Here is a 24614-nt window from a genome sequence, read left to right on the forward strand (position 1 = left end):
CTACTTCTTTGTTCCTCAAGTGCTTTGTCACCAGCAGTTTGTTTTCACAGCTGCGTGGCAACTGAGAGACAGTGTTATCTCCGATTCCTTTTTGCCAGAATACCTCTTTTTTTTTTGTTTTATTTATTTAGGTAATCTCTGCACCCCATGTGGGGCTTGAACTCATGAACCCCGAGATCAAGAGTTGTACCCTCTTCTGACTGGGCCAGCCAGGCGCTCCTCCAGAACAATTCTTGGTGGTAAAATTAATCTATCTCTAACTGAGATTTCTTTTTCTACTAGAAGTGCAAATAACATCCACCCATTGGTTTCTGAAATATGTGTACCAGGGGTGTCTTGTCATTTCTACAAAATCACATAAGACATGTTTACTTATATAATTTGTCCATACATTTCTTAGATTTCTTTTCCACAAGTCAGGTTTGTTGAGGTATAATTTATATTCGGTCAAATTCACCCTTGAAAGGTTTCCAATTCTGTGAATTTTGGTGAAAGTTTACAGTCATAAAACCACCACCACACTGGAGATGTGTACTTTTTCCATCACCCTAGAACATTCCCTCATATCCCTTTGGACTCAACCTCCTCTCCCCACATCCAGGCCCTGTGCCCCCCTGACCTGAGTGCCCTTAGTGCACTCTTCAATTCCTATCCTGTGTTCTCGTGATTTCCTCTGAGATAAATCTCTCTACCGGGCAGGACGCTGCTTTGTATCCCAACGTGGTACCTGGCACTTAAAACTTGCCTAGCGAATAATGCTGAATAAATGAACGAATCACTTGTGTTTTAGATTCTGCCAAATCCAATCAGAGGCTCTGCTCTCTGATTTCCAGGACATGCCATTTGAAAAGGGGCTATTAACGTCGGGGAAGGCTTTCACCTAGAGTTTTAATCTTTACAGTCTTTTTTAAGCACTTTTTTTTAAAGTTTATTCGTTTTTGAGAGACAGAGAGTGAATGGGGGAAGGGCAGAGAGAGAGGGAGACACAGAATCTGAAGCAGGCTCCAGGCTCTGAGCTTGTCAGCACAGAGCCTGATGTGGGGCTCGAACTCATGAACTGTGAGATCGTAACCTGAGCCGGAGTTGGGCGCTTAACCAACTGAGCCACCCAGGCACCCCTCATCTTTACAGTCTTTTTAAAAAAGGGGCCATAGTGATTTCCAACTTCAGGGATTTGGCTGAGCATTTCAAACATTTTGCTAGACTTGGGGCCTACAACTTTTTGGCTGAACCAGCTTGTGGACCTCTATCCTCTCAACTTGAATAAACAGATGGAAATGCAATCTGGGACCAAATGCAGCTGCTGCATAGTCCTCCCCCAGTGCTCCCTGTCTCTGATCGCTCCACCTCCACATGGCAAGGCCTAGGGTCTCCTCCAGAGCTTCCCTAAACAGGTTCTATGGGATTCCAGATCCATTTTGTGAAGGACATCTGCTTGAGTGGGAATGTAACCTCCCTTACTATGCAGGGTGTGGGTGGCCCTGAGAAAACTCACCTGCAGGTGGCTCATCAGTCAGGCCCAGATCCCTTCCATCCTTCCTGATCTGATTCCTCTTCTGTCTTGATAGGACCCAGAAAATTGACATCCCCAGAGCAATTACAAGAGGCAGTGAACAAAATTCCTCCTTGGCTGGCTAGTTCTAGGAAATGGCCTAGTCCTTGAAGAGAACGGCCCTTTCTTGAAAGGTATGGGTGCTTTTCTCCAGACTGTCCTACTGGACCCAAGCAGGGGGGTCCCTGTGCACTTTCTGGGGTTTGGCAGTCCTCCCTTATGCCCTTTGCCCCATAGCACAAGCACCACAACAAACAAACAAACAAACAAAAACACATACACACATGCTCCCTCCTGGGGAGGTTGCTCCTTGCCTCCAAGATGAAATCTTCATACTGGCATCAAATTGCATCTGATAGAGACCGCATTCCCCTCCTTCCTCCTTTGCCCCCACACTTTGCCAGGCGACTTCCCTGCGTGGCAATGCATTATGTAGGCCAAACCTGTCAAGGCGTGAACCCCTGGATACAAGGCAAGGTTCTGAGAGATGTTGCCAAATAAACCAAATGGCAAAAAGGTGTTAATTTTAGTGTTAATTGTGTAGTTCATAACCCTGTGGACGGATAAACCATTACTCAAGGGAAGGGGGCTGGAGGTGGGGGGGAGGGGAGCAGGGATGCTGGAGATGGGTAAGCTTCAGAAAAAGGTAAAAACAATAAAGACAAAGAAAAAAAAAAGAAGAGGGGTCAAAGTAGAGGAAAGCTTATACTCTTCATGCAGATCTAAAACTGTGACCATCAGATTTTTGCACTATTACCACCATGATAAGAAATCTATTTTATTTCGTCGCGCGGGGCGCGCACACACATCCACAGATGTATGGAATACACTGGAAAGTAAAATCGTGCACAGCTAGCCCCAGGCGCGGGTGACTGGCTTCTCCAGCACAGCCGGGGGGCGCGGGTCACGCCGCCAGCAGCCGGAACCCCGAGGCCCGCCCCAGGCCGGCAGCCGACAGGGCCCCCGCGCGGGGGAGGAGGGCGGGCTGGGCGCCCGCGGGGGTGGCTCGGGCTCCAGGACGGGGCTCCGCGGTGGCGGCTGGGCACACGGCGCGGCGCCGAGATGGACGCGCGGGACTGCGCGGCCGCCTGGTGGGAAATGGTGGCGCGGAACCTGCGGTGAGTGCTGGCCGCGAGCAGGACCCGGCGCCCCGTCGTCCCCCCGCCCTGAGCCCCGGGGATGGGCAGGGCGCATCGGGCCCCAGGCGGCGGGCGGACCTGGCCCTGGGGCTCCCCGCAGGGTTCGGGGGCCCCCAGAGCCCTGCGAGCCCCGGCGCCCTTTGGGCCGCGTGATCCTTCGCCTCGGCGCCTGTTCCCACCCGCGAGCCTCTAGGGTTTGCTTTTTCAGGAGCTTACATCCCGTTGGGGTTTCTGAAATAGAGATTTCCAGAAAGATGGCTCAGGTTCCTCTACCGGTCTCTTACCTGCTTTGACCATTGTGCTAAAATTCCGGGCGGATTTTTAAAAAGACCAATAATAGTGACAATACGAATCAACCATGACTCTTAGATGGCATCCACTTAGGTCAAAGGCCTGTCTGTGTGGGCGGAAGGCCAGCTCCCCCAGGGGGAACTCTCTTGGATGTATTTAAAGAACATCCCTCCATAATGCTAAAAATGTATAGTGCATTGAAACCATACCTGTGCCAAGTTCTTACATCCTTTTAACTCTGAAATGTCTGTATCAGTGGGTTTAAACTTATTCTTTCTCCTATTTTAAATCCGTGGCTTTAACAGTAATGTTAAACTACCCTGAATCGACCAGCAATATATTGCCAGTCTCATTTGCATTGAAGCCAGGTGTTGGTTAGAGACCCTGGACTCAGGAGACTCAGTATCTTGATTTGTTTTGTTGGGGTGGGAAGGTATTGGCATTTCTGTTCACCTTCCTTTATATTCCTATGTTTTGTTTATTGCTGATTACAAAATATCCAAGAGTCACATCCAGACACCAGGGACTTCACTTTGGAATGTGTGAGTGATGAAGACTAAAACCGATCTTCTCTCTTCTATTCCTTCTGGAGCAGAGAGCAGCTCTCCCCTGGGCCAGCAGTGTAGACCCACACTGACCATTAGTCAGAATATCCTGACTGATGACACTTTTCAACTTCACATTCCTGGGCCTTACCTCCTTGACATGGTTGTTCTGAAAAAGCTGGCATTTTCTGCTTTATCTCTCATGCTCTCTCTAGAGTTGGCGGCTGATTATTTAACATTTATTTGGCAGAGAATCAAAGCTGCAGTTCATGCTTTTAGAGAACAATCCACTTTGTTGATAATGGAATGGGACATGGGGAATTGGGGACCCTCTCTTACTTGCTTTACTAATTACTAAAAAAATAAGTCTCAGGAGATGCTTCCTGAAAGAATAAGATACAAGCACATTTCGTCATCTCTACTGCTCTAATTTAAGACCTGCTGAGGCTGAAGCACAGACCGATATCCAGCATCCTGGATCCTTTTGTTTCTTGGAGCCAAGTTGGTTTAGATCCGCAAGCATTCATGGAGGGCTGGCCCTGCGTTTTGAACTGCTAGTTGCACAGGATCTATTGTGATGTGTTGTGTGACTCAAGGAAAACATTTAATGAAAAGGTGTTTTCAGTGATTATTTTTTATGCCTTGGGGATCTGTTTATTTTGCAAATATTTCATAAGGTGTAGTTGCTACTTAAGATAGACGGGTCCAGGAGAGTAAATCTTCACTTGCAATTGGTTTTCCTCAAACTAGAAAAATGGGAAATGTGCTCAGGAAAGAAGCTGAGGGAAGCCAATGGGCTATTTCCCTCTTCGTTGCTCCCCATTCACCCCGAGTCTTCGCATTTCTGGATAATTTAAGAATACCCCCCGCCCCCCATGAGCAGGCTGATAGACGGATTCATTCTTTCCACAGCACTGGCCGTCGCCTCCCTGTTGGGCACTAGTTTAGGCTTGGGCACAAAGAAGTAAATAAAACTGGCACAAATCCCTGCTCTTGTGAAGCTCACGTTGGTTAATTTTCTTTTCTTTTTTTCTTTAAAAAAATTTAAATGTTTTATTATTTATTTTTGAGAGAGAGAGACAGAGAGAGAGAGAGGGAGAGACAGAGCATGAGCGGGGGAGGGGCAGAGAGAGAGGGAGACACAGAATCCGAAGCAGGCTCCAGACTCCGAGCTGTCAGCACAGAGCCCGATGCGGGGCCCAAACTCATGAACTGTGAGATCATGATCTGAGCCGAAGTTGGACGCTCAACTGACTGAGCCACCCAGTTGTCCCTCCCATTGATTAATTTTCAATTGTAATTCAGAAAAGAGAATGAAGCTCTTCTTCTCTACCCTGAAGCTACTAATACGCATTGCTTCCTTCTCCCGTAGGAGAGAGATCCACTTGCAGGACAGTTCTCGGACCTGAGCTAGACAGGGAGCACCGTAAAAACAGCACTATATGCCATGTGGTTCTCGTCAGTGGGAACACAGGACTGATAGTGGGAAAACAACTGGAGAACAATTACAGGTCAAACTGAGGCCCAATTATAATTAGTGGGAGGGGTGAAAAGAGAGGGAAGGTCACCGTGGGAAGGTCTATCTCAGAGAGAGGCTTCAACAAAGAAGAAACCCTTGAGTGGATTGACGGAAGGGGAGGATTTGGTTGGGAGGAAAGAAGGGAGGAGAACACAGGTATAACTTAGGTGCTTGGTGATCAATTCATGTTGGCTGAATGAATGGGTACATGGGACGCCTGTGTGGCATTGTCTTACTATTTGGAATAGCTGTCTTGCCAAATGGGGTTAGAGTTGGGCTTCCTAAAGCTGGTGCCTCTGAGCGTGAACATGAATGATTCGCCCTGCAGCAACTCAGGTTCCAAGGTAAGAATGATCCAGTTAGGTTCTGTGGCCCCTGTGGGATGCTGTGCAGTTACAGCCACAGCTGATCAAAGGGCAGGCGAAAGAACACCAAAGCATCAAGGTGGCTGTTTGATGTGGCTGGCCGTTAGCGGGGATTGGGCTGAAATTGCATCCTCCACTCAAATAAGGTCTGTTAGCCACTGGTGACTTTTGATCCCCCGCTGATCTAGGGGAAGTCAAATTGACAACCCCTAGTTAAAAGAAGTTGCTGTGCATTATTGATGCTCCGAGGGATCTGGTCACTCTGTTCTCTTCCCGCAGTGCTTCTCACAGAAGTGCCTTGAGCTATTTGAGAGAAGGGTCCTGTATGAATTATTCTTTAAAAACAGAAACATATTTCCCTCTACTGCCTCTGCTTCCCAAGCACCCTGCTACCTTCAAAAGATAACTTAGCGGGAGACTAACAGGCAGGGTAGCGTGAGTTCAGAATCAGGAGAAAGAAAGCCTGAGCCAGCCAACTGGAAGGAAGCATAAGAATTCAACCTGTGTTCCGTTCTGCCCGTCTGGACTTGATCTGGGGCTCAAAGCGGCTTCTCTGGGGTGTTGGTTTCTTATCTCTAAAATCAGAACAACAATGTCCTCTCCTTCCCACCTCCTTCATGGAGGCTATTTTAAAGTATTATGAAACAATCATTTTCATTTTCTCCTTGCTGATTTTAGGCGTAGGCAGTTGCCTATGCCTGCTACTTGGAGGGCTACCCATTACACTTAGCCCACGTCTCTTTTCCACAGCCTGCAGAATTTCTGGAAATTCATTGGCGATGCATGATCTTCTCCCTTCGTGCCTCTTCCAGACATATAAGCACTCTGAATTTTTAGTATTAATACGAGGGAGAATTTCTTTTTAGAGGTCTTTCTTTGATGACTTTGGAGTCAGAAGGCTCCTTGAGAACACAGGAACAGGAAGGGAGAAGAGTGTGGGAGGAAGAATGGACCCTAAGAAAGGCCAAGGGTGCAGAAGGGGAGAAGGCGGGAGTGGGGGTGGTCCTGAAACAACTTCCTCTAAGGACTGAATTTTGTCGCCAGAAGCCAGCCTTGTTCTTGAGGTTCATTTGTGCCTGTGTGGATGACAATCAGCATTCACCGGGACTGTGACAGCTCATTGGACATCTTCATAGAACTCTGGGGTCACACTGACCTGGGTACACGTGACTTGGCCATTCATTGGCTCTGTGGCATTGGGGAACTTACTTAAACTTTTCAGTCTCCTCATTTGCAAATTGCAGGTAACAACAGCTATCTTTTAAAATGCTCTGGTCTAGCAGAGAAATCGGGGGGGGGGGGGGGGGGGAGGGAAACAGTGCATCCAAAATGCTTTCCAGTCCCACAACGTCATGATTTGATTACACTGAGCAGTCTTTTACATTGACAGCGTGAAAGAGGTAAAGGGATTTCTTTAATGGGTGATGTGGATAAAAACTGGAAGCAGGAAGTGGTGACACTGACTTCCTGTGTCCCTCGTTTCTCAAAGGTAGGAGGCATTCAACCCTCATAAGAGATGTGGCTCGAGACCGAGGTGGCATTAGTGACCCCTCATGGACAAGTCCTAACTAACTTGTCTGCTGATGGCTCCTGGTTTGGGTGGTTTGTGTCATGGGAACAAACAGTAGAATAAACAAAATGTGTATGGCCTGCTGTGTCCCATTTCCTGACCAGGCCCCCGCCCTGATGCAGCAACAACCTCCAGGTACTCCCCTGCTCCCCACCCTGCTCTTCACAGCCACTCTTACCTGGGATGTCACATCAGAAGTGGGATTTTTCTTTCATTGGCTCATTTCTTCTTAAGACCCAGCCAGAAGACTGGGGAATCTGATGATTTTTCATGCACTGCTTTAGACTAGTAATAGTTAACACATACAGCACTAAATCGTGATGTGATCAAAGACTGTGGCACCTGTTAGTAGTCTGCATCCTATTTCCTGATGACTTTGGGGTCCAGCCTTGGTCTTCTCTGGGGATGCACTGGGGGAACGGGCCTGACCCTGGTGCATTCATGCCCCCTCCCACTTCTGTTCTGTGAAACCTGGGCTTTTTCAGCAGCTGGTTGGGGCCTTGATTTATTGTCTTCCTTTCCTATTCTCCTTAGTGCCCAGTCCTGATCTGTCCTAATGACCTACAATTCTGTAAAACATTTTGCTTTAATGCCAAGTCACCTGTAATTCCCAGTGTTAGTCTCTGAAATTCTATTTGGTTGTTAAGAGAAAAACTACACCAAGCAAAACTTGGACTGGTTTTGAACACCTTGTTTTTGTTTCACAATATCTTTCAGATCTATTCCACATTCCTGTTCAACACTAGGAAGAAAAATTGCGGCTCTGTACAACAGCTTTACTAGTAAACCGTTAAAAGAACACATTTTTCCTCCTTTGATGAATATGCTAATATTTTTTAATTTTTGTAAGTATATATCTTTCATTAATTTGCCTATATATTTTTTCCCCAATAAAGACCTCACTGCCCTTTAAGTGGTGACAATGAAAAAGGCATGTCAGCTATAAAATTGTAGCTAGAGGAGCGTCTGGGTGGCTCAGTCAGTTTAGCGTCTGATTTCAGCTCAGGTTGTGATCTCACAGTTCATGGGTTCGAGCCCTGTGTCAGGCTCCACACTGACAGTGTGGAGTCTGCTTGGGATTCTCTCTTTCCCACTCTCTCTGCTCCTCCCTCACTCGCACTTTCTCTCTCTCTCAAAAATTAAAAAAAATAAAATAAAATTGTGGCTAGATTTCAATGATCTGAAACCTGTTTAACACTGGCTTTGGGGTCTAGCATGAATCCTTGCAAACTGTTGGGGGGAGATGGGTAGAAAAACATGGCCTTGTGGGTGGGGTTTAACTTCAGGAGCTCAGTCTTCATATTAGCTGGTAATATGGATACCTTACTGCTTGGTGTATTCTCTACTTTCTTGCTTCTTCATTTTACCTGTACCCCTTGAAAGAGAGAGAAAGCAGAGAGCTGGGGTGGGGAGACACTGATGTGAGTAATCTGTTTTCGCGTGTTTTTTCTACTGAGTGCTGTTAATTAATGTAACAGTGTACATTGTAACAACACAGTCCTTCCAGCACACAGCCAATGCTCTCACTGCCTGCTCCCACAGGTATGTTGACTCTGGCCATCTCATGGTTTGTGGCTAATGATTAGATTTTATTTAGTGGAAACAGTAACGCTTGACATAGGAAGAATACTCATTCCTTTCTTCTAGACCCTCTTAACTTTTTAGGGGAATTGTCTCCTTTGTTTTTAGCTTAAGACTAGGCTAAGGATTGAATAAACTCTATTATGGCCTATCACACTGGTGCTATTTTAAAATCTTGCTTTAGGGTTTTTTTGTTTTATTGTTGTCTTGTTTTTGTTTTGGCACCTCTCCTGTGGGCTACTCCTAGTTTATAAAGTAAAATACTTTGCTAAGAATTTCGTGTGGTAGCTTGCAACTTAGAAACCATGTTAACCATGAGACTAACTACTTTTTTCGATAGTGATTAAAAGACACGGGATTTGATTTGGGGTGTTGATAATGACTTCTGCTTTCTAGTCAAAGCACCCTTTCTTGTGGATTTAAAGAGACCGGAGTTAAAGATTGCTCACACAGTGAACTTCTATATCAGAGTCGAACCTGGGGTGATTCTGGGAATCTGGTGAGTGCACTGAGGGACACTGGGCCGCTTCACGGACATGGTTTTCATGTTACAAGGGCATGGGCGAGCAGCACAGTGTGAGTCACCTGTGGAGAGGTTGGTGTTTCTTGCTGTTCCATATACCTTCCCTTTGTACGGATATCTGACCTACCTGAATTTGCTTCTCACTGATTTTACCTTGGAGTGCAAAGTCTTTTGGGTGTTGCTCTGTGCATTGGCTCTTTCACCGGGTCTGAAGGACCTGCCCTGCCTCACTCTTCTGCCTTATTCCACACCAGCCTTCCTACACTATTGCAGACCTGCTGGCCTCCTTGCACACCAAGCCACGCTCTCGCAGGATATGCTCTGAGTGCAACACTTTGCTCCCTCCTTTCGGCCAGCTAACTGCCTACTCATCTTCAGGGTCTCCATTTCAATGGTAATTTGGTAATTTTCAACGAAGCCCTGCCTCATCTCCCATTTTAGGCCACCTGTGCTTGTCCTGTACGGCATTTATTCCCACGGTAATTCAATCAGTGCTTGTGCGATTATTTGGTTAATGTCAGTCTTCTTTACAAGACTGTAACTTTTGTAGGTGACTTTGTTGGCGGGTTTTCACTGCTTAGCACAGTGCTTGGCACAGAGAAGACACTCAACTGTCAAAATCATGAGCGTTCTATTGCTTTTTTTGCTATGCTAATGTCAATATATTTTTCTGTTTGGTTCTACTACTTGTTCTTGGCTGCCATTTTTCCAGTGTCCTGTTTTATGCTTCCTCTTCCTGAGTTCAAATGTGTGTTCCTAGAATGTGTGGAAACCAACATGGATTCACATTTCTTCCTAATGTGCACCATGTGGTTCAGCTAATTGTGCTGGCATTTGAAAATCTTTTTATTCTTTGCTCCTGCCCTGGCTTATCCACCTGGCAGTGATGCCTGTCCTCTCGGTGCTGATGGGTTTGATGTCAGACTTTCTGCCCCTAAACGGTTGAGAGGACTGAAGATTTATCATTACGTAGCCAATTCTCCAAGTCCCTTTGTGACATGTCATATGGCAGGATTTGTGTCCTCAGGATTCGTTCACTGATTTAACAGGGTGGAGGAACTGGTGCTTAGGCAGGTGTTTAAAATCACAAGGTCACAGCTTTCTGGAGAACAGCTTCATTTCACACTAAAGTTCTTTTCTCCTACCTAAACTGGTTTCCCTTTAAATTCTTTCAACTTGCTTTTTTCAGCGAAACAAACAGCAGGTGACAAATACCTATTGTCTTTTACTTGTTTCCACCCAATGGACTTCATTTCAATGGACAGCACCTAAGATTCGCAGTCTTGGCAGATTAATAGGTGTAGGCATCAGAAGAACTAAAACAGCAAATGGTTAAAAGGGATTGTTTCTGTGCATGAGGGAGGTGGGGTAGAGTAGTGGTTTTCGCTGTAAGATGTTTGTGGTATTATATTTTAATTTTTACCAGGTGCATATAATACTCAGAAATTTCTATACATAAATATGTAGTATATATTTATACATATATAAACATATAAATCTATATCTATGATTGACGTAAGGAGGGCTTCAGCCTTTGGCTAGGAAAGCCAATTCCCTCTGTTTGTTAAAACCTTTCCTTGCTCTTCAGGCACACGGTTCCCAGCTGCCGGGGTGAGGATGCGAAGGGAAAGGACCGTTGCTGGTACGAAGCAGCCCTTCATGATGGCAATCCAATCATTGTTTATCTTCATGGCAGCGCGGAACATAGGTCAGTGCCTTTGCTTGGAGTTTTTTTGTTTTTTAAAGAAGAGAGGTAGCATTTCACCCGCATAGGGGAATAAAAGGCAGAGCTCAGTTTTCAATTCTGTAAGCATGCCTCTATATAGTCTTTTCTCCTTTGTGGAAATTTGAGGGCGTTCTGGCAATAGGCTTCTCATAAAAAAAAAAAACCCTACATATTCCATATGTAGAATAAAGTAGATCTTTAACTGAAAGACTAACTTCTAAAATTTGGATCCCAATTTCAAGGAAGGCAGTGGTTCCTTTACTCCAAAGAGTGTCTGAAATGATGAACTGAGCCCACGGATAACTGGAAAGGGAACAGGCATGAGATATGGGGAAAAGGAGAACAATTTCCATATCAGTGGTCTTCTCACAGAAGTACATGGAGATTCCTTAATTACCATGCATCCTATTAATCAAATGCATGGACTCCCTATGAGACATCATCTGGAATTCTGACCACTGGTACTGGGGACCATCTGACTGGTTCTAGTCTAGCATACTGATGCCTCAGCCCACTCTCTGTTGTTCCATCCTTGCTTTGTAACAAAGAACGCCTCCCTGAAGTCCTGCTCCCTTTTGATGTGCTGCCAGAGCCTCCAGTGGGCCTGTCATCGGTGATGATTATCAGCTGTGACTGCATCGCTTTGGGTTGGGGGAGGGGTGACGTGCCTCAGAGACCTACAGACCCAGCTCTGTCTCTGAAGGGACATTGCACACTAAGTGACAAGCTCTGGAATCTGCCCCTAGGCTCTGTTGCCTGTGTCTTTTTTTCACTCTCTTTTTCTGTCTTGATGGCTTTCTCAAGACTTGACTTTGCACCAAGGGCTTTCAGGAGATGTCCATTTTAGAGAGAGATTTACAGAGGCTTTCCATGAAATTCAACATCTTTCAACACTATTTAACATCGTTCTGATTGGGCAAACTTGGGCACGGTGCTACAGTGTATGTATTTGCCCACACGTTCATTTCTGCCCCTCTGTGTGAATCTGCTGTTATCCCAGATTTACTGGCTCTGGGGTTAGCCCCAGCTTCTTCCTGTTCCCTGCCAGAAGTCTCAGCTTGCTACCAGCAGCACTGAGCCAAAAGGAGGCCAAATGGGAGGTCACCAGGACCTTGTTGAAAATAGTGGTTCTAGACTTGAGACCCAGAGAAAAACCCCGGAGGGTCCATGAACCTCTTCCACAAAATTGTACAGAAAATGTCAAGTGTGGATATATTTTTCTGGGAAATGGGCCCATAGCTTTAATTACATGTTTTAAGGGCTCCATGATCCACGTAAGTTGAAGACATTTGGCTCTAAAACAAAAATTCAAATGGCTTTTAAAAGAATCCTCTGCCTTTTGAATCATCTTTGTCTCCCTTTTATTAATAGAGAGTAGATGATATGGTTATTTGGGGGGGAAAAAGGGTTTCTTGTACCTTCGGGACTGTGAGTCTGTCTCCTTCACTTCATCTTGCACTTAATGGCAGGGTGAACAGGGTACAGGCACATCTTAGTTTAGTGAATGAACATGGCTGTGTCATCCTTTGTTCTGAAAAGCCACTTTCCGGAACTGATTTTCCTTTAGCTTCTAAAAGTATTCTTAGAAATAAGTTTTGCTGTGTAGCAGTGAAAGGAAGTGGATTACCAGTAGTTAATCACATGCCTCTTTTGAGAAGCACTGGCCACCTGGGCATCCAGCACCCATACAGACGCACACAGCAGCAGTGGGGAGCCATCCATCATTCACCCTGACACATCCAAGTGGGCTATGACACCAAAAACCATTTCCCTTCCTCCTAGTTATTTACTTTTCTAACCTGAAAAAGAAAGGCATGAGGTCAGATGCCAGAACCATGATAGTGATTTTTATTGGATTTGTCATGGTAATTCCTAATTCTTGCTCTTTTTTTTTTTTTATTGTTTTTTTTTTTTTACCTCCTTTACAGGGCAGCTCCTCACAGACTTAAGCTCGTAAAGGTATGTCTGAAGGGGCCTCAAGGTACCAATTCTATGTCTTTATTTATTCTCTTTTGGGCTACAGCCACAGATCTTTCTCAGCCCTCAGCATGGATATCTACTGAGAGCTCCTGAGAGTGGGTTTGGTGTCTAGGGCTCAAAGTCCCTCACATGGGTTTCTCTTCCTGCAGTCACCACGGGGGATGAAAACAGAAGTGAACATCTCTGAGAACCAAAACACTTTCATAAATATATTACCTTCATCACCGGATGGAGTTGAAGACCTATTTGATTTTTCTGAGGGCTGGGAGGAGGGTTGAGAGAGTATATTAAATGTGAAAGTTACTCCTATGGGAAACAACCCCCCCTCCTTTTTTTTCTTTTGGTGGAAGAGGATAAAGACATAGAATGTCTGCTTTTAAAAGTCATTCAGGGGGCACCTGGGTGACTCGGTTAAGTGTCCAACTTCAGCTCAGGTCATGATCTCACGGTTTGAGGGTTCCAGCCCTGTGTCAGGCTCTGTGCTGACAGCTCAAAGCCTGGAGCCTACTTCAGATCCTGTGTCTCCCTCTCTCTTTCACTCTGTCTTTCGTGCTCTGTCTCTCTCTCACATATAAATAAACATTAAAAAAAAAAAAAAGTCATTCAGGCTCTGGCTTCAGTCCCATGAAGGGTTTTGCAAGTGAAATGGTGGCCACACTGCTCTTCTCGCTAGCCTGCTACCTGACTACAGTTTGTGGGGCACGGCCCCTGCATTTCCAAGTGTGAGGGAGCAGGCTTTCCACTCAGCCATATCTGACTCATGGCTGGTAGGGCAGCTACCTGTTCATCTTCTCCCACACCCTGATTGGGTCACCTCTCCCTCAGGTGACCAGGCTGCTTGTCCAGTTATTGACCATAGGACCTGATCTCTCCTCCCACACGCCCTCCCACCTCAGAGCCCTTTCCTGGCATGACAGCGTTAATGGGAATCCTGCCAGGCCCAGCATGGCCAAGTGCCCCCTTCATCTTCCCTCCCTTATTCAGACAAGAAACTCCTCTCATGTCTACTCCTCCCTGTCTTCACTGCCTTCTCAGACTGACTCTTGCGGAGGAGTGGTGGTCTGGATGCAGTTCTGCCTGGGATGATCACGTCTATTAATTTTTAGGTTTGCTTTCTACCCTGCACCTCACTCTCCACACTTCCTAGGCCAGATGGTGGTGAAGCTGATGTCCATGAGAACATGTGTTTTTCCCTCTCCCACTCTTGGCAAAGCTGAATTGTATATCCCCTGTGTGCACAGAAAGGAAAAGAGTCGTAGGTGTAGGTGTGAAAAGTAGCCAGGTCATGCTTGTGGTAGTTGGGGTGGGAGGGAAAGGTATGATAAGACTTCTTCCCCCAGGCCGACCCTGGATACCTTGTGCCATGGTCATCATTTCCCAGCCTGACCAAACATCTTAGTCCTTCATTCTCTTCTTTGAATGGATGATTTCCTTTAAAAATTAAATCTTGGGGTACCTGGATGGCTCAGTCGGTTAAGTGTCCGACTCTTGATTTGTGCCCAGTCATGATCTCACAGTTCATGAGTTCGAGCCCTGTGTCAGGCTTCGCGTTGACAGTGTGGAACCTGCTTGGGACACTGTCTCTCTCTCTCTCTCTCTCTCTCTCTCTCTCCTCTCTGCCCTTCCCCATTCACGTATGTGCCCTCTCTCGCTCTCTCAAAATACATAAACTTAAAAAAATTAGATCTTTACTATTGTTGTCGTTCCTCTCTTTCTTCTTGCCTTCCTTCCTTCCCTCCTTCTCATTGTCTCATTCATTCATCCATTCATTCATAGCTTCAGTCATTCAACATGGCTGTTTTCATTAATTTGTAATCCACCTAACCGTCTTTATCTCTTTATATAAAGTTTTTATATAACTGTGATTGCATCTGCATGTAATTTTATGTTGTGCTCTTACTTAATACTACATTATAAACATTGTTCCATGTTTTCCCATAGTTGTCACAGTCACTAATTTAAAAGGTGATCATTCTCCATTATATTTATTGACAATTTTTTATTTACTTAACTATTCCACTGTTCTTAGGTACAACATTATCTAATTATAAAGTCAATAGTCCCCCTGCTAAAATCATTTAAATAATATTGATAGAGAAAACTTTAAGCCTTTAGTTTATTCTTCTTTTGGAATTTTCTCCTAGAGATCAATTCTTAGGAGTAAGATCTGTTACCGTTCTTGAGTTTTTTCATCAAGTGGTCTTTCATTGTATAGTGATCACGTGAATACTCCAATTTCCCCGGATGCCTAACTGCTCTGTGTCTTGGATAACTATTTTGGAGATATTACAAAGTTTCACTTAGTTTCTCATTATTGGTTGGATTTATATTTAAAGATTCCTAGGTGAGATTCAGCTACCTACCTCTATCCAATGGCAGGGGAAGTGCAGTGTTTGGACATAAGCAGTCCCAGGTGTGAATCCTGGTTCTGCCTCTAGCCATTTGGGTGACCAAGAACTAACCTAAACCCCCAGACTCAATTTCTTTATCTATAAAATGGGGATAACACCTAACTTTTAGGGACTATTGTGAGGATTAAAGAACATTTTCCATTTTTGTCCCCCTTTTCTCTTTGTCTATCATTGCAATTCATTTCATTTGAAATTATATTTTCGTATTCCTTCCTCATTCATCCACTTGGGGCTTAGCAATGGTTTCACAGAATCAGGCAATCTGTTTATTTTTGATTGGTATTAACTCTTTGTTCATATTTAATATAAATATCTTCCCATTATTTGACTCCTCTTTTACAACTCTGTGTAGACCTTCTGTTCTCAAGGGAATTCTTGAAACAGACATTTACTATGTACCAAGACACTTTAATATGTCATTTCATGTAATCTTCCAACAATCCTGAAGATAGCCACTAGTGTTTTTTCACTTTTCAGAATAATATTTACATATTCGGATGTTTAGTGGCTTGCTCAAGGTCACACAGCCAGTAAGGGGCACAGCCGGGGTGTGAGCAGGCTGTCTGACCCTGCTCTGCCCCCGCCTCGCTCCTTTCCTGTTGAGTCTGACCTTCTCACATTTGAAGCCAGGCAGCAGATTTCATCTATTCCCTGCCTATGAAACCATCACAACTAGTTTTATGGAAGTGTTGAGGAGGTTATACCACCTTTTCTGTTTACACCCCCTAATTAAAATGGTAACAGCTCCTTTGTCATCTAGGTGCTGAGTGATGGTGGCTTTCATGTCCTGTCTGTGGACTACAGAGGTATGTGTTAAGAACAGTATATAAAGACTTTTCAATAAGCAGGAGGGCTTTTATGGCCCCGGTTTTGGAGGTAGTGATTCTGTGCTTGTCTTTCCTTACTGCCAGGGTTCGGAGACTCCACAGGGAAGCCCACAGAGGAGGGGCTGACTGCAGATGCTATTTGTGTCTATGAGTGGACCAAGGCGAGATGTGGTACCACCCCTGTGTGTCTCTGGGGCCACTCTCTGGGTACAGGGTAAGTGGGGTCTGAAGATGGCTTTAGGTGGGTCCTTAGGACTTTGGTGTCATATCAAAGGCAGCAGTGCACAGAAGAAGGAGCACTGAGCCAGGAGAGGGGGCTCTGGTTTCTCTCACATCCCACACGTGGCTAGAGACATTGCCATCGCAGGTGCTAGTTTGTAATGCATGGGAGGGTGTAGCTCTACGGTCATTTGTGACACTGAAGCCCATTCCAGAACTCTCCTTGAGAGTTTTAAAGAAAAGGATTCTTAATTTAGGGCCAGTGGAACTCCTTGAAATCCTATGCGAAATTTTGTGTCTGTGTTCTAGCGGAGGGTCCAGAGCTTTCATCAGATGCTCATATTGGATGTCTGTACTGTTTACTTGACTGTTAAGTTACTGCTTCACAAATGTACTAATTTTCATTGCTTTACAGAGTTGCGACCAATGCCGCAAAAGTACTGGAAGAGAAAGGTACCATAAAATGCTCACGCGTTATTTCTTAGCTGGGGGTGGGAAAGTAAACACTGTGCACGCTCAGAACACAGAGATACCTCAAGCACCCCAACCTGAGACAGTTTCTGATAGTGCCATAAGCTTTTTTTTTCTATTTAATATAAAATAACAGTTGCTCTTCAAGATCATGAAATTAAAAGTAAATGCTGAGGAACAGTTAAAATTACCTTTGAAAAAGCCCTCACTGTGAAGTAAATGTTACTATGGAGTAATTTGGATTATAGGGGAGGAAAAAATACATTTATGAAATAACAAGCAGGACTTGCTTGCTGCAGCCCTTCTTCCATCACGTTTATGTCAGTGTTTCCCAAAGTGTTCTGACAGCTGCCTGTATCAGAATCCCCAGAGGTGCTTGTTATAAGCACACAGTTCCTGGATCCTAGCTGTTTTCACGAATTAGAATCTCTGTGAATAGGACAAGGGGATTTTGATGTACGTTAAAAGCATGTAATCTCTTGCGTTATATCTTAAACCTAACTTGTCAATACAGGTCAGGTTGAGTTACATAACATTTGAAAGCAAGTCACCTGCTATACTCAGTCTTACTTAGTTATGGAAATAAAGCAGATATTATTTCCTGCTCCTCTAAGTTCTCATAGCTCCCTGCACACACTTCCTGCACAGTGTTGATGATGCTGTATTTATCTGACCTAAATTCTCACACAAATGAGTACTTCACTTCTTAGATAATGCAATGACCTTAGAACACTTTAATTCCATTTACATTCCTGACTTATGAACTCTTGCTATCATGTATTTTAATTTCCTCTTTATTACTCGCTCCATAAAACATTACTATTCTTATAGTATGAAGTCAATATTTAGATTTACCCTTTTCTTTGCTTTTTACTACTTATAGCATTTCTGTGCTTTCATTTGGGATTTTTGTTCTGCCTGTCTGTGGTGAAGAATTCTCTCAGTTTGGGCCTGAAAATATCTTTATTTTATCTTCATTTTTGAAGGATATTTCCATTGGGCATACTTGGTTGGTAGTTATTTTATTTCAATACTTTGAAGACATCATCCATCTTGTTCTGGCTTTCACTATTCCATTGGGAAGTCAGCTTCCAGTCTTACTGCTGCTCCTTAATTTGAAGATAATGTTTACTTTTTCTTCTGGTTATTTTGAGATTCTTTTTGTCTTTGGTTTTCAGCATTTTTACTGTGATTTTCCTAGGTGTGGGTTTCCTAGTACTTATCCTGCTTGGGGTTCATAATACCTCTGAACTCTGGCTTGATGTTCATCCATTTTGGAAAATTGGTCATTATATCTTCAAATATTGTGCCTACCCCATTTTTCATCTTCTCTCCCCCCTGGGACTATAATTATATGTATTTTTTTAGATCTGTTCCCATGTCCTGTATGTTTCCAATATTCTTTTCTGGGTTTTCCAGACATTTTTCTATTTGTGCTCTAGTTTATTTTTATTTTTTTCATTTTTTTAAAACGTTTATTCATTTTTGAGAGACACAGAGAGACAGAGTATGAGTGGGGGAAGAGCAGAGAGAGAGAGGGAGACACAGAATCTGAAGCAGGCTTTAGGCTGTGAGCTTTCAGCACAGACCCTGATGCGGGCCTCAAACTCACAAACCTCAAGATCATGACGTGAGCCAAAGTCAGACACAAATGACTGAGATACCTAGGTGCTCCTGTGCTCCAGTTTAAATATTTTCTTTTGACATAGTACACTGTTTACTATGTAATACCAAATTTTATTAAATATTAAAATTTTAATAAATATTTTACTATATTACAGTTTATTTACAAGTTATTTTAAAGTCCATATATCATAATGCCAATATCTAGTTCCTTTGTTAATCTGTTTCTGTTATCTGTTGTTGTTGTTTTGTATTTTTGGTCTCTTTATGTTTTTGTTTTTACTTGTTGTATGCCTAGTTATTTTTGATTAAATGCAGACATTGTTTATGGAAATTGTAGAGGTGATTTGAGGGACTAGGGATAATATTCCAGACAAAGTTACTTTTCTTCTGAAAGGCAGTTAAAATAGAGGGGAGATCACCTTAATTCAATCAGAAATTGAGCTGATTTGAAGCTGGGCTTCAGTCTTTATGACAGCTGGTCTGTTTCTAGTTCACCATTACTCCCAGGGTGTAGTCCTTTGAAGTCCAAACAAAAGTCTGAGAAATTTCTTGAGCCCTCCTTCTTGTCAGATTCTGAACTCTAATTTTTGTCCTTTTGATCCTGTGGGAATGCTGAAAGTTCTCTCTAGATCTAAGCCTCTATGAGAAGCCACCACTGTTGCTTTCAAAGTTTCAACTGCTTTGAGGGGAAAAGCAGCTCAAAATCTTGTGGCTGTTTTTCTTTTGTTATTGGCTCTCAAAATCTCATTGATTTAGTAGCTCCGAGATGCCTTCAAACATATACATATACATATACATATACATATACATATACATATACATATACATATACATATACATATAGTAGCCCTCCCTTATCCATGGGGAGTATGTTCCAAGACCTACAATGGATGCCTGAAACCACAGATAATACCAAACCCTATATAGACTATGTTTTTCGTATATGTATATACTTATAAGCTTTTTTGAAAAAATTTTTTTAATGTTTATTTTTGAGAGACACACAGAGTATGTGGGACATGGGGGAGGGGCAGAGAGATGGAGACACAGAATCCAAAGCAGGCTCCAGGGTCTAAGCCGTCAGCACAGAGCCCGAGGCAGGGCTCGAACCCATGATCCGTGAGAGCATGACCTGAGCCAAAGTTGGATGCTTAACCGACTGAGCCACCCAGGTGCCCCTGATAAAGTTTAATTTATAAATTAGGCACAGGACACCTGGGTGCCTCAGTTGGTTGAACGTCTGAGTCTTGATTTTGGCTCAGGTCACGATCTCCTGGTTCATGGGATTAAGCCCCACATCAGGCTCTGTGCCAATAGCACAGAGCCTGCTTGGGATTCTCTGCCCCTATCCTACTTGCACTCTCTCTCTCTCAAAATATAAATTAGGCACAGTAAGAGATTAATAATAACACACTAACATATATAACAGTATACTATAATAAAAGTTATATGACTATGGTCTCTCTTTCTTAAAACATTGTACTGTATTCAGTTCCTGTGATGATGTGAGGTGATAAAATGCCTACACGATGAAGTGAGGCAAATGATGTAGGCATTGTGTAGTGTTAGGCTACTACTGACCTTCTGATAATATGACTGAAGCAGGATTATCTCCTTCTGGACCATACTTGACTTCAGGTAACCGAAACTGCAGAAAGTGAAATTGTGGATAAAGGGGGACTACTGTGTACATATACAAATTCACATCCCCATCTAACACACATTTTCTCATTGTTCTTAGAGGGAGTGTTGGCTAAAACAACCTAGTAAGCACCTAGTACTTTCTAAACAGTGAGCTGCAGAACAATCTCCCTTCCTATAGTACTTTGCTTTCTTAAATTATCTAAGTCATGAAAATGTGGTTTTATGTTTTAGAAGAAGGTAATGGTTTTCAATTATCATGTGCATAGAAATCTCTTGGGGTGGGGGTGCTTGTTAAAAATGAGCATTCTTGGGGGGTGCCTGGGTGGCTCAGTTGGTTGGGCACCTGACTTCTGCTCAGGTCATGATCTCATGGTTTGTGAGTTTGAGCCCTGCATCGGGCTCTGTTCTGACAGCTCAAAGCCTGGAGCCTGCTTCAGATTCTGTGTCTTCCTCTCTCTCTAACCCTTACCGGCTCACATTCTGCCTCTCTCTCTCAAAAAAAAATTAATAAATAAAAATAAGAATAAAAAATAAAAAATAAATGAGCACTCTTGGGGCACCTGGGTGACTCAGTCAGTTAAGCATCCAACTCTTGAGCTCAGCTCAGGTCTTGATCTCAGGGTTGTGAGTTCAAACCCTGCCCTGGGCTCCATGCTGGGTATGAAGCCTACTTAAAAAAGTGTGCATTCTCCACCCCTCTCCTTTGAGATTTTGACTGACTCAAGTCTAGTGTGGAGTCCAGGAATCTGCATTATTAATAAGCTTCACAAATAATTTTGGCATAGGCAATTCATGTACAAGACCTTAGAACTCCTTATTTAAGAAAGGTAGTATTTATATATGATAGAGGAGTTACTTCTTTTTTATTATTTTCAAGGATTCCCAGTTGACGCTATTATCCTGGAGGCTCCATTTACCAACATATGGGTTGCAAGTATCAATTATCCCTTGTTAAAGGTGAGTCTCTGATTCATCTTCACAAGATGTCAAAGTGTTTCCAAAGCGATTTCCACACACTTATGCTTATTAACCATTTTCTGGTATTATATCTTTCTAAGTTATTCTAACCTAAGACAAGTTATTAGCCAGTTGCTATTGAAGGAGGGCACAATGCTTTTGGATTTTCTAGTTCTTTTCTTTTCTTCTAATAAATTGAGATAGTGGCTTATTAAGGGCCAAAGTTTTTTTCCTCCTCTTCCATTAACTGTATCTTTTATCATGTAGTTTTTTAAATAGACTTGACTTAGTTTATTACACTTTCTTTTTAAGGGGAAAATATGCCTCTCATACATCATTTTTAGCCCTATGATTGTCAGCCATATATTTTTCATTATTTTATGATTAAAAAAAAAAAAGTCTTTAGAGAATTCAAGCAAACTACCAAATGGTTTTATCCCAAGTAGAGAAGACAAACTTCCCAAGAAGATAAAGTTTAAAGAATTGGGCAACAAAGTGTCATTTTTAAACCTGTCATGTAGATTATCCTAATTTAATATTTTCATTATTAATTTCATAATTCCATGCCTAATGTTCAATTGCTTAGTCATGCCTCCATATAAATGTTAGTAAATGAGACAGAGAAAGAGAGTGGTAGAATTCTCAGAGGGGATACATGACAACATGATCCAAATTTTTAGATTGTTGGTTAATGTCAGAAGGCATTTTAAGGGTACTTTAATTCAACTGCCTACTTTTGGAATCTTTTTTTTTTTTTTTTTTTTTTTTTTTTTTACAATAAATCATCATAGAACTTTCTGAATTTGCTTAACTATTTCTGGAGAAGGTAGCTCATTACTTCCTGGGACAGCTAGTTCACCGAACCACATAATCTTGAGAATAACTGTATTATAAACTCCATCTCAATATAAGAATCTTCCCAATAATAGATGATACTGAATGCTGAATAATTTAAGATACAATAAAACACTTTCAATTGGTTTTAGACAATTAAATATTCATCTTAAGGTAACCACTAATGAGCATTTATTATATTACTCTAAGTAATTACTAATAAATTCACTAACTTGTAGGTATAATTCAGGTACAATCTTTCCATGTACTTTTGTTTCTTTTTTGAAATTCTAATTTTGAAATCTAATAGGGAAACACACAATTTAACAAATAATTATGAACAGAACATCCATGTAACTAACACTTAAGTCTAGAAATTAGTATCACTAGTACCCCAGAAGTCTCCTGTATGACATTTCCCAATCCAATAAGGCTCACCTTAGATATACAATCCTTACACTGAGTTTTATGGTCATCATATCCAAGCTTCTCTTTATAGTGTTATTGGCTATGTGTGCCTCTCTGAGCAATATAATTTTATATAATTTAATTTATAACTTATATATTATATAAATATATAATTTGTATAACATTGAACATAATACCAAATAGTGTATCATTGTATAAATATACTATACTTCATTGACCTGTTGTTTATGGACATTTGAGTTGCTTTCTCTTTGGGGTAATTAATAAAGTTGTTATGAATGTTCTTGAACATGTATTCTGCAAACGTGTATATGTTTCACTGAAGTATATACCCTAGGAGTGGAATTGTTGGATAGTAAGATATGCATATGTTCAGCTTTAGTAATTACAGTGCTAAACAGTTTTCCAAGGTGACTTTACTACTTTACTCTCCCACCTGTTGTGTGTGAGCATTCCAATTGCTTCATATCCTTGCCCTTGTATGGATATCTCGTTGTATTTCCCTTATGACTAATGAAGGTGGGCATTTTTTGAAGTTTATTAGTCATTTAGATATCATCTCTTGTAAGATACTTGTTTATGTCTTTGCTCCTTTTTAAATTGTCTTTTTTTATCTGTAGGATAAGTTTTTTTTATAGGATAAGTCATTAGAAAATTATTTGTACTGCAAGTATATTTGCTTATTTTGCCTTTTTTACTCCCTGAATGATATCTTATGATGAAGAGATGTTCCTAAATTTAATGTAGACCAGTTTATCAACTATTTTTTTTGGTTAATATTTTTAAGAAAAGTGTGCTGCCTAATAAAACTCTGGTTACCAAAGATTATGAAGATATTCTTCTATGCTATCTTACAGAAATTCTGTTTTACCTTTTACATTTACATCTATAATTTACAGGTGGGTTTTGTATATGTACAAGGCAGTCCATGTGGATATCCAGTTTTGGTTTCATATCATTTACTAAACAAACCTTCCCTACCAACTCTACAGAGCCAATGTTTGCACATATCAGGGCTTAATATATATGGGTCTGTTGGTAAATTCTCATTTTTCTCCCTTGTCTATCTGTCCATTCTTATATGAATACTGCAATCTCTTACGTACTATGGCTGTATAATATAGGGTTTTTTTTTTTTTAAATATCTGGCTATGTAACTGCTTCAGCTTTTTCCTTCTTATTGAATATTTGTCTTGACTATTCTTGATCCTTTGTATTTTGACATACATTTTGGTATATGCTTATCAATTTCTATAAAAAACATCCCAGGATTTTGACTGGAATTGCATTAGGTCTATAACATGGGGGAATTGATACTTTTCTAATACTGAATCTTCCAATTTATGAACATGGTATTTATAAGTTTATGTTGACTGACTGAGGTTTTCTTAATTTTAGTTTTAGGTCAGGTTCTCCTAGAAGCAGAACCTATGGCAGATATTTGATGTCACGATTTATTGAGAGAGTACCATAAAGGAGAAGCCTGCAAGGTCATTTGAATGAGGGTTGTAGGATAGGGAAGGGGAAAGAGCAGAACAAGATGTAACTTCAGGTAAAGTGTAGCTTTGGTCTAATCCACATGGGACTCTAAGCTGCGAATTAACAGGGGTGGTTGTTTCTGTTATCCCCAGGGTTAGAGGATAGGTTGGAGGAAGGTGACATAACCTTCTAGGGGTAATGGCTTTGGTTATCCAAGGCTAAGGAGAAGGGAGACAGCCAGTGTTTATAGCAAGAATTATTTTTTAGTCTTTTCAAAGAACCAACTCAGACTTTGTTGATTACCTATGCTGAATGTTTTCTATTTTATTAATTTCTGGTTTTACCTGAATTATTCCCTTTCTTCTGTTTTCTTTAGATTCAATTTATTATTTTAAAAGTTTCTAGGGATGCCTGGGTGGCTCAGTCGGTTTTAAGCACACAACTTTTGATTTTTGCTCATTCATGATCTCATGGTCATGGGATCAAGCCCTGTGTTAGGCCCACCCAGTGCAGAGACTCAAAACAAATAAACTTTAAACAAAATTTAAAAAGTTTCTAAGATGGTACTTGAATAATTTATTTCAGTATTTCCTCTTTTCTAATTTATTCATGAAGCCATACTCCACTGAAGCCACTCTTCAGCTGCATCCCACATTTTCAAATGTATTTTAATTATTATTCAGTTCAAAATATTTTATAATATTGTGACTTTCAGGGCACCTGGGTGGCTCAGTCGGTTAAGCGTCCGACTTTAGCTCAGGTCACGATCTCACGGTCCGTGAGTTCGAGCCCCGCGTCGGGCTCTGGGCTGATGGCTCAGAGCCTGGGGCCTGCTTCCGATTCTGTCTCCCTCTTTCTCTGCCCCTCCCCTGCTCATGCTCTGTCTCTCTGTCTCAAAAAAAAAAAAAATATTGTGACTTTCTCGA

The 24614-nt window shown here is 42.1% G+C and overlaps 1 protein-coding gene across 1 annotated transcript in view; it reads left to right on the top strand.

The window, feature by feature from the left end:
* Positions 1-2571: 2571 nt before the first annotated feature.
* ABHD12B (abhydrolase domain containing 12B) overlaps positions 2572-24614 on the top strand; it is a 29616-nt gene continuing 7573 nt past the window's right edge. The window contains exons 1-9 of the mRNA XM_043556128.1: positions 2572-2670; positions 7699-7826; positions 8959-9061; positions 10674-10793; positions 12740-12770; positions 15963-16008; positions 16114-16243; positions 16664-16701; positions 20867-20946. Of these exons, the coding sequence (XP_043412063.1) occupies positions 2615-2670; positions 7699-7826; positions 8959-9061; positions 10674-10793; positions 12740-12770; positions 15963-16008; positions 16114-16243; positions 16664-16701; positions 20867-20946 (732 nt within the window). The 5' untranslated portion in view covers positions 2572-2614. The remainder of the gene's footprint in view (positions 2671-7698; positions 7827-8958; positions 9062-10673; positions 10794-12739; positions 12771-15962; positions 16009-16113; positions 16244-16663; positions 16702-20866; positions 20947-24614) is intronic.

The sequence above is a fragment of the Prionailurus bengalensis genome, chromosome B3 (assembly GCF_016509475.1).
Source record: "Prionailurus bengalensis isolate Pbe53 chromosome B3, Fcat_Pben_1.1_paternal_pri, whole genome shotgun sequence".
Lineage (NCBI taxonomy): Eukaryota > Metazoa > Chordata > Mammalia > Carnivora > Felidae > Prionailurus > Prionailurus bengalensis.